This window comes from Berghia stephanieae, chromosome 11 (genome assembly GCF_034508935.2).
Source record: "Berghia stephanieae isolate SIO BIC M18660-M18661 chromosome 11, UCSD_Bste_1.3, whole genome shotgun sequence".
Classification (NCBI taxonomy): domain Eukaryota; kingdom Metazoa; phylum Mollusca; class Gastropoda; order Nudibranchia; family Aeolidiidae; genus Berghia; species Berghia stephanieae.
The window spans coordinates 29,732,184-29,742,183 of NC_088370.1; the positions used below are offsets into that span (position 1 = coordinate 29,732,184).

General features: G+C 36.9%; 2 protein-coding genes across 3 annotated transcripts in view; one reads left to right on the forward strand and one right to left on the reverse strand.

The window, feature by feature from the left end:
• The window catches only part of LOC144956517 (reactive oxygen species modulator 1-like), a 6,041-nt gene extending 707 nt beyond the window's left edge, over positions 1–5,334 (forward strand). The window contains exons 2-3 of the mRNA XM_078887066.1: positions 3,715–3,897; positions 4,887–5,334. Of these exons, the coding sequence (XP_078743192.1) occupies positions 3,761–3,897; positions 4,887–4,995 (246 nt within the window). The 5' untranslated portion in view covers positions 3,715–3,760 and the 3' untranslated portion in view covers positions 4,996–5,334. The remainder of the gene's footprint in view (positions 1–3,714; positions 3,898–4,886) is intronic.
• The window catches only part of LOC144956281 (endoplasmic reticulum-Golgi intermediate compartment protein 3-like), a 48,037-nt gene that overhangs the window by 15,207 nt on the left and 22,830 nt on the right, over positions 1–10,000 (reverse strand). The gene's annotated exons all lie outside the window — the stretch shown is intronic.

Below are 10,000 nucleotides of genomic sequence, written 5' to 3' on the forward strand. Positions count from 1 at the left end.
GAAATCGTGTGGGTATCGTTTCTGTTATCAAGGTACCGCCTAGCCAGGCAGGGTTGCCAGATCATTTTTGAGTAAGAGACCAAACTAGCTATAGCAAGAGGCCAGATTCCTCGGCAGGAGCCCAAATACCACCAAACCCACCTTAGCCTCGCGAAAACTCTTTAGATTTGTTAAACAATTTAGATAGGATAAGGAAAATTCGTATATATAGAAGCATTAGCAAATGCAATCTGTGGCGTTAGCACGTGTTGCATTTAGATATTTAGATTGCCAAATAAAATGTTTTACCGGTACCAGAGTAAAACGATATAACGGGGAAAGTCAGAGGAAGCCAAAAAGTTGGTTACAGGAGGCCAAGTGGCCAAACCAAATGGCTTGGGAAAAGGCCAAATTTCTCAAATTTGGCCACCAGGAGTCCAAACTAGCAACCCTGGCCCCAGGTTTTTAAAAAAGTTTATTGGGAAAAAGATACGGAACAAAGTGTCCATAGATAGGTATGCAATTTGGTGCATTAGTGCAGTAAAAAGGCCTTTTTTTCTTTTCTTTTTTTTATTCAATAAACTTGACTGCTGGTGGACCCTAGGCCTCTCTACAAGTCCAAGAAATAATACTTTTTCTCTGCTCCAACGAAAATACCTACCCCCTACAGGTCTAATTATTTGTAGCAGACGACAAATTTCTCAAAACGGTCACGTGACACTGTAAAAACAACACAGGAAGTCCATGAAAGCTTATTTACGGCATTTCCTTTGAACCGTGTAAACAACAAAATTTCGTTTTCATTCGACTCAACGGGTCAGATTGGCCAGTATTTTTTAACGAACTAAAGTTCTGAAAAATCAAAATGTTTCTTAGAAAGGTGAAAGATGCTAGTTTTTGAAACAGCGGTAGGTTTTAAAAAAAAATCTTTATATTTTACGTGAATGCATGCTCAAGGCGAGTTGGACGTGCAGCGGAGGTTGGTAGGCCAAAGGCCCACCTCTCTAGTCTTAGTCTTAGTGATTCGTAGAAGTTTAGCTATGACTTTCGTCAATAAAGTGAGGAATCTTGGGGTCATATGGGGTTTATTTTCATGAATGAACATGTTTGACAATTAAATTTAAAGAAAAATTGGATGGAAAGGGCTTCGTAATTTCACACTCACAGTAGGCCTATCTATCTTACTTAGATCTTCTATGGCTTATACTTATAATTATATTATTTATTTGGCTGTATTTATTCACAACTGGTGCTGGGATAGTAAAATTTGCCTACTCCTAACGGTTTTGGGATAGTAAAATTTGCCTATTACAGTCGACTACGCTTGTAGCGATGTCGTCGGGGGACCAGAAAAAAGATCACTACAGCCATTGGAAGAAAATTCAAGGGAAATAATTCCGACTATTCAACTTCGTTGTAGAGTTAATATATTGATTTACTGCCCTTATCTTGACAAAAATTAATCGTGACCACTGTAGACAAATATTAGGTTTTTTGTTTTTTTGGGGGTTTTTTTGTTTTATTTTTATTTTATTTTTTGTGGTCTTTTTTGTGTGTGTGTTTTTTTTTTTTTTTAAGAGCTCCTCCTTGTAGCGCTCTTTCAATTTCATTATTCCCAATACGGTGTTTGCCGATACTCCAACCTCGGATGCGGCATTCTTTTGCTTTTTTTCGTTCTCAATTGCACCAATCAGTTCTATTTTTCTCTTCAAAGAAAGCACAACGCGTTTTCCTCCTGTCGCCATTGTTAAGTCGAGTTGTAGTTGTAGTCTGTGGTTGAGGCAACACACTTAATACACTGTACACTAGACTACAACCCACGCGAGACAGCACACAAAGGCACTTGGCGAAGTAAGAGAGGTATATATCTAGTGAAAGAGTAGAGTGAGAGTTCGTTTCGCTCTACTCTGACGCAACACTGGTACGTTACACACACAAAGTGTATTGTATGTGTTGTATTGACACAGGCGCTTGGCGAAGTGAGAGAAGCAGTGAGGAGGGTGTGTTTCTCCGTGCCGCTCGTGACATCGTTACAACCGTTATATTTTTACTATAAAGTATTATGGTCAGGGATGAGAATACGCATCACTATAACAGTCACGACGGATGTAGCGAAGTCATTACAACCGTTTGTATTTTATTGAGTTTGTGTTACATGGGTGCCTGTTCTATAGAAAAAGATCGTTACTTCTGAAGATCGCTACATCCGACTTCGCTACAAGTGGAGTGAACTGTACCAACCGGTGTTGGTGTTGGTAAAGTATTTAACCCTCCATGTTCCCTCTGTGGTGAGGATTAAATCGGCCCATTTTCAAATGGCTAAAAATTAGAACACTTTATATTTTATAATGATAGAACAGAACATAGTTTTAGAAAGGATGCATCACTGATGCCTGCTTGGCATTATTAGTTCCATTTGATTTTGAAATTCTTTGGAAAGTGATGCCTAGAAACCACAAACTTGTAAAGATGGAAAAAAATTGAATTTTCAGTGCCTTTCATTAAAAATAATTTCAGTGTAGCCGGTACTTTTCCTCTCTCCTTTCTTTTCCATTGATAGGTGAAAAGCAGATTGGGATGGGGGGGGGGGGGGTCAATTCAAGTATAGTGGTGCCGTGCAAAGTGATGCAGTCCACAGGCCTCACTTAGCCATGTCGTTTAGCAAGAAAGGGGAATGGAATGTGGAATCGACATCTCAAAATCACACCAAACATGAACATACATAGGATAGGGCCTAGTGCTCCTACTACTAGGACATCATTATTTCCTGTAATCTTGGCTACAAAAAAGTACCAGACCATCAAATCAAAAGATAATAAGTGACCTCCTTTAGCTACTTGACGAAAATGCAATGAAATGCAATCGTAAAATCTCACGGTCTTGGTCTCGTGGGCTAGCTTACAAATGAAAACACAGGTTGGGTAGCCCATTTCTACTATTTACAACACCGGTTGGGAATAGGTAAATTTTAATATTCCCAACTCTAGTTAGGAATAGACATCGTGATTTAATTTGCAAAAGGGGGCTCATCACTGCAAATGGTTAGTTACATTCCAATCAAAACAGGGAACAGTCACAGATTACTTTGACGAGAAAGTGCATTCAAAACTGTTTTGAAAGTTTCCAAGCATTCAACGTTTGTTATGTTAGACATGTCAGGTGGTAGGACATTCCAGTCATTATTGTTCATGGGGAAAAAGCTGTGTTTGTATGTGTGTGTTTTTGTAAATGGTTGTATGTATTGTGATGCATTGTATATCTATATGTAGTGTACCTTCTGATTTGATTTTTATGTAGGTTGGGTAGATGATGGGTGAGTCTGGGTCGTTAATGATTAAGGATACATTGCCGGTTTTTCAATGGTTTCCTTTCATTTCAACTGACTGGAGGGAGGACGTGACACAACCCGGGTCTCTGGATTTGCATCCGGTTGCGAATCTTGCAGCTTCTCTTTGTATTTTTTCAATCTTGTCTATGTCCCTTTATTCTGTGTTGGGGTCCCACACGGCACTGGCATATCATAATATTGGCCTGATAAGTGCTGTGTGTGCCTGGGCTTTAATTCTTTGTGGACATTGGGTTATGTTCCTTTTGAGAAACCACACACAGACAGAGAGAGAGGGAGGGGGGGGGGGTATTTCCCTTGAAATTCGGCTATAGCAGGGGTTTTAGGCTTGTACCACTGTCACAGTTATAATGAGGTTCCACTGTATCAACTATTTTTGTCACTTTCAGTTGTTACTGTCACAAAAACTGTCCATTTATTGCCCCACACATAATCATGCCTGTGCCTTCTGGTTCCTACAACCCACACCAAGGAGCTCCCAGCTGTTTTGACAGGATGAAGGTTGGATTCATGATGGGATTCTGTGTTGGAATGGCATCTGGGGTCATTTTTGGTGGATTCTCTGCTCTTAGGTAAGCCAATTGTAGAATACCATGCTATTGGATAAAACCATTTGAACAAGATGGTATACATTGACGGGTCGAACAAGGCTGCTTTTTTTGGATGTTTTTTTTTCTTTCTTTTTGTTTCAGTTAGGACTAAATATTTGAAGAGAAAACAGAAAATAACATATCGTACTGTTACTGTGTTGGTTGGTAGTCTTAACATTCTTGAGTTCACCATGATTGAAAATCGAACAAATTTTCAATACAAGGCAACAATCACCAAAAGAGACTGAAAAGACATGAATGTCCCCTTCGGTCGAGCCATTGAACACAATAAATTCAATTTCTTTATCTCGTCGTCGCCTTGTCATACGATGCAGTTTTTGGCCAGTGTCAGGCTTAGTTCGTTCACGATATTACAGTTGGGGCTTTATTCCATTACAAATACAAGTGAGAGAGAATACTTTTGCTATGAAACAGTGCAACAATTCTGACTAAAAGCCTTGCCCCGACTCGCAAAATGTATATTATAAGCCTGTAAATGAATGTTAAAAAAAAGAATTTCAAGTTGTGACTTTGATAGTCAGATCAATAATGAGTTGGATGCTTGTGACCTCTTCTAGATATATAAGTTTTAACACGAAAGTTAAAGTAAAATCCGCTTCATTCATCCCTTGGGGAAATTTTTCCTTTGGGTCTAATTTTTGAAAAATGCTTCTTATGTTATTAATGTTAGCAGACCTGCCTACTATTGCAAAAACAAATCTTAGAAGTATGAAATTTTGGCCCCAATGGTGGAACTTCACGAGCATCTCGAAGTCATTAAAGCTTATGGAAAATGAAAGTTGATACCAGACTACATAATTTTTAGGTAAAGAACTGAACAAGTCTGTGTATGAACTTTCAGAACCTCCAAATGTCAGATCTGTTCAGAAAAGAAATTATGTTCAATTTGTCAAACTTCGTTTTTCTATTAAAAAAAAATTTCACCCTCTTTGAATTTCTCCTTTTTTTAGATTCGGTCTCCGTGGAAGAGAGCTGGTATCTACAGTGGGAAAGACAATGGTTCAAGGTGGAGGGACATTTGGAACATTTATGGCAATCGGAACTGGAATCCGATGCTGACCCAAACTTACTGGTCCAAAAGAGTTGATGAATTTTGTTGTTACTATGACATAGAGGTGGTGTTTGGGTGAGAAAAATATTGTGGGACAGTGAGTGATGATTTGTTGTGTGATGATAATGAAGATTAAACTTGCCAGCATTGTTGATGAGAGTGTGATTTGTACGAATGCGTCAAGTGTTGAAACCCGTGTGATAAGAAGACGAAATCTTTTGAAAGCTTTGAGGGTGGAAGACTTGGAAGTGCGACAACTTAGATTTAATTTATTTGAAAAAAATAACAAATGGATTGCATTGATATGAATTATATACTGAATAATATGAATTGTTGATAAGAAATGACTCCAGTTTTGCTGTTTCTATCCTTTTAAAATAATTTGTCCTTTCTATGTATCCTTGTTCTGAAATGGTTACAGGGGTCATCTTATCCAAAGTGCTTGCAATCCCTTGTAAATCACTTTGAGCACATATTCGAAATTGTGTAGTATAAAATTTGTGTTAAAACTTCACACTTTACGAGGACGTTATGAGGGCAGTGGAAAGTTGACCAGTTATTTGTCTTTCTTGCTATGACTTTTCTTCTTCAGGAGAAGCAACAGTTGTCAGAAACAAACAATTTTTAGTTTTTGTGTGTGTGATGGGTTTGAGACTTACCTGTAAGTGAGGATACAAATCTGATTTCTTGGAAAACAATTTTTACTTGTATTTTCTCACCAGATTGGTGTTAAAAAAATGAGTATCTGAGCAGAACTAGTATGATCTTTAAAAAATAGAATAGCACATTCCAAGATTCCAAGTAAGTGCCATGTCTCGTACAACATAAGTGTTGCTGTTGGCCTGGGACCTCAAATAAAAACTGAATAAATATGGAAATCTTTTCCCTTTATAGTTCACAGTGGAGCTACAACATGACAAGTGTTGGCTTGGGACCTCAAATAAAAACTGAATAAACATGGAAATCTTTCCCTTTATAGTTCACAGTGGAGCTACAACATGACAAGTGTTGGCTTGGCACCTCAAATAAAAACTGAATAAACATGGAAATCTTTTCCCTTTATAGTTTACAGTGGAGCTAGGGTATAACGATAGGCCATCAATAGGCTTGTGGGATGGGAACTGAAAATTAATTTTCAACAGTCATCGTTTGCAATTCAGTACCCTACAAACTTTATGTAAGATAGTGAAATGAGAGTAGGAATACTCTTGAGAATGCGCAAATGTCATGTTAATAATAAATGGAGTAAGGAGATTGGTTCAAAGGTTTTATTGTTCGTTGACTATCTATTAGTGGTCGATGAAATGGAATCACGGGTGATTGGGTGACAACTTTATCAAATACAAGATCCTCTTTCCATGTCAGGATCTCTCACATCTGGGCTTTGTCACGGATGTGGAAAGCATTACAAGCAGGCATAGAAGGAAGCTCTGCACTTGAGCTATCTATTGGAGACCTTAAAACAACCAGAGAAAATTTGAGGCAAGTATTTTCCTCTTTTGAGTCACTGAATAAATGACATACAGTGGTGCCTCGGTATAACAATGATGGTGGTACCAGCCTAAAATCCCTTGTAGAGCGTTCATGAACTAGGCCTGGCCGAGATCTCGGTTGCCTTTAGCCTTTGGCTTAGTTAAGCGTAATGTGAGCTAATGCATTGTATTTGGAGATAATCTGACATGGCATTTTTTTTTGCAAAAAAAAAAATCCCAAATTTTGCAAGCTATAAACAGCTATAAACATTTGCGATTAATTTTCCTAAAAACTCATAATTAGTTCAGGAAAGAGAAAGGTATTTGTTTGTTTTTAATTTTAAGGGTTTACGGCGCTTGCAACAAATGTAAGGTCATATCAGCAACAGTAAAGAAGGAAGAAAATGGGATCTAGTAAAAAGTTCTAGAATTACAATTAAAGTACCCAAGAAAAAGGAAAAACACGCTATCAGTGTACTTATTTTGAGATTATCTAAATGTTTCATCCTGACACAAGCACAGATCCCCTAGTGATGATAATGACAATTTGTCAAAAAGGAGGAAAATCTACTTGCCCGTAAGTCAAGCCCAAATCTAATGCAAATATAACAGCTATTCATAGTTATTTAATATATTTTCAGTCCTAAAGCACTTCTGATCATTAGACACAGCCTGACCTTTTGCAAATATAATTTATGAATTGTCATTTCCAATTAAACATTTTAGAGGCCTATAATTTATAATGTCGCTCACTATATCAAGCGATTATGATAAACTTTTGGCCAACAGACCAGGAGGTGTATATGTTTTCACATAACAAAACCGGCTAGTGTCTGTATTAGTATTAGTGCAACCTTGTGCTTATAAATAAGAATCTTTAATCAATTGCAAAACATACTCCATCAACAAAACAAATTTAAATAAGCCTTTAACCCTATTTTCATACTAAAATAGAAAGTCCTATTTCCTGATTTGGGGTCCATTTGGCCCCCATGACTTGCAAAGAGAAAAATACTAGAAAGTCCTATTTCCTGATTTGGGGTCCATTTGGACCCCATGACTTGCAAAGAGAAAAATACTAGAAAGTCCTATTTTCTGATTTGGGGTCCATTTGGACCCCATGACTTGCACATAGTAAAATACTAGAAAGTCCTATTTATTTATTATTTGAGGGCCATTTATCCCCCCATGATTGTACTATCGAAAATTCAGTTAAAATAATATTTTCTCATTAAATGTATGGGGTTAAAACATGTTGTTGTTTTTGTTGTGACATCATGCATCTATTTATCTAGTGACATAGTCGTGTCAATATGATCCACAACTTACTGGTAGATGGCATCTACAATAATTGACTTGGTAATTTTGTTTCCTGTTTGCTGTCCAATATGATGAGCGCCAGTTTCAGTTACCTACTTTTTCATCAACTCTAATCAAGAAACATCCAAGTAAGTACTAACTCATTACTTTTTTTCATTAGATGTGTGATGTATGAAGATTATTCTGACACTTATCCTATGTAACGAAAAATGAATTGATACTATCGTTAATTTTAGAATTGCCAAATATGAAATGATGAAACAATAATGGATAAATGAAAGCTCTAATATTCAGTTTAATGTTTCTTCCAATACTTGCCTTACTTTCGCTTCTCGATTATCTTTTATTCTTGTGTGTACCCTACCTAACCACAGATTTGTTTGTAACTTCTTATGACAAGTGATTTATTTTCTTGTACCGTTATTCAATCTCTAGATGAACTAATAAATTAGCTTAAATGTCTACATTAAGTTTCAGTCATATTGTATTGATATTATTGCTTTTGAATGTTTAAATTTGCTTACTAAATGATTTGTATGTTGCTGGGTGTTTTTTTTAAATTTTCAGCCATCCGTTATGTGGTCTAAATTATGTTGCATTGGACCTAAACCATGACGAATGGAGAAAGTGTAACATCCTTGGTAGTTTGAATACTCAGATATACATTGAGTTGTAGTCTGCTGGGGCAACCCCAGTGCATGAGGAAGGTATGTCACCTACTATTTATTTAAAACTGAATGGTACCTATTACATTTATATGTGTAATGGTTGTTAGCTCGGAGTTAATAACAGGCATCATATGAAATCTAAAATGAGAATCTGAGTTTCAATTCTGATCGTTAGAATGTCATTTCTCCAAACAGTAACAGCATTATCAAGTATGTTTCTAGTGTATGAAATAGTAAAATAAATATTAAGTTGGTGTAAGAAGATTAGTTTATCTTTAACCAGTGAACTGACAGAATGTCATCAATTAATAATGCAAGATAAAGATGAGCTGTTGCAAATCGAGTTTCAGGTAATGGATGATTTTTCCCCACGATGATAATGATGAAGGTATAAATTAATAATATTGACAACTCATCAATTTTTGGATTTATTGCCTGCAAAGATTTCAGAGTAAAAGCTGTTTTTTTTTTAAAGATGAAAAATCGAACATTTATACCTCTTTTATCTGACTCGTTGGATGTGACTTTCAGCATATCACAGCAAATCCATGAAGACAACGAGAAAATTACATTGTTTTGTAATCACATTACTCTCAGATACTTTCATAGTTGTTTTCTTTTATTTCTACATGACAATAATTGTCAATTGGGGATTCCAGTAAAATAAAGTTTTCAAAATAATAATAATATACTCACATCCCCAAAATACCCCCCCCCTTCTCTCTCTCTCTCTCTCTCTCTCTCTCTCTCTCTATCTCTCTCTCTCTTTCATCGCCATTTCCAGTTGTGTGTTCCTTCCCAATATAATTGTCTTCTTCTATTCCTTCAGACACTGGCGCTATTTCACCATTTCATTGGAATGGGAATGATACAAGTTCTTCAAATGAAAGCATCACTAATGAAGAAATGCCACTGATTCTGCTGCAGCCAGATCCAGAAATAGATGCCACCGATTCTGAATCTGAGGTAGATGAAGCTGAAGAAACAATAGAAGTCGGCAACTTCCAAAATTCAGAAAAGTGAGTGGAGCAGGCACTTATGTTGGTAACAACAAGATATGAAGTGAATAGAAAAGTGCCAGAAGACAATAGAGAATAAAAAATTTTCGCGCGGTGGTGGGGTTTGAACCTGCGACCTTATTGGTACGACAACTCCGCCTGGCAGGTGAGAGCGGCTCTACCGTGTGAGCTATCCACGAACACAAAATATTCGTTTCAACTCAAAGTCATTATAGATCCTCTCTCACCCATTCTTGAGACCGCCGATCGTTCGTACACACACATCGCGAATAATTTTGACCAGCAGTTAAGCTTAATAGCCAATATTCCAACACAAACATATAACATAGAAACGATTGAGACATTGAGTATGCTCCGGTGTATGGGGTGAATTTTTTAATCAGAAAAGTGAGTGGAGCAGGCACTTATGTTGTAACAACAAGATATGAAGTGAATAGAAAAGTGCCAGAAGACAATAGAGAATAAAAAATTTTTTTCTTTTCTGAATTAAAAAATTCACCCATACACGGGGCATACTCAATGTCTCAATCGTTT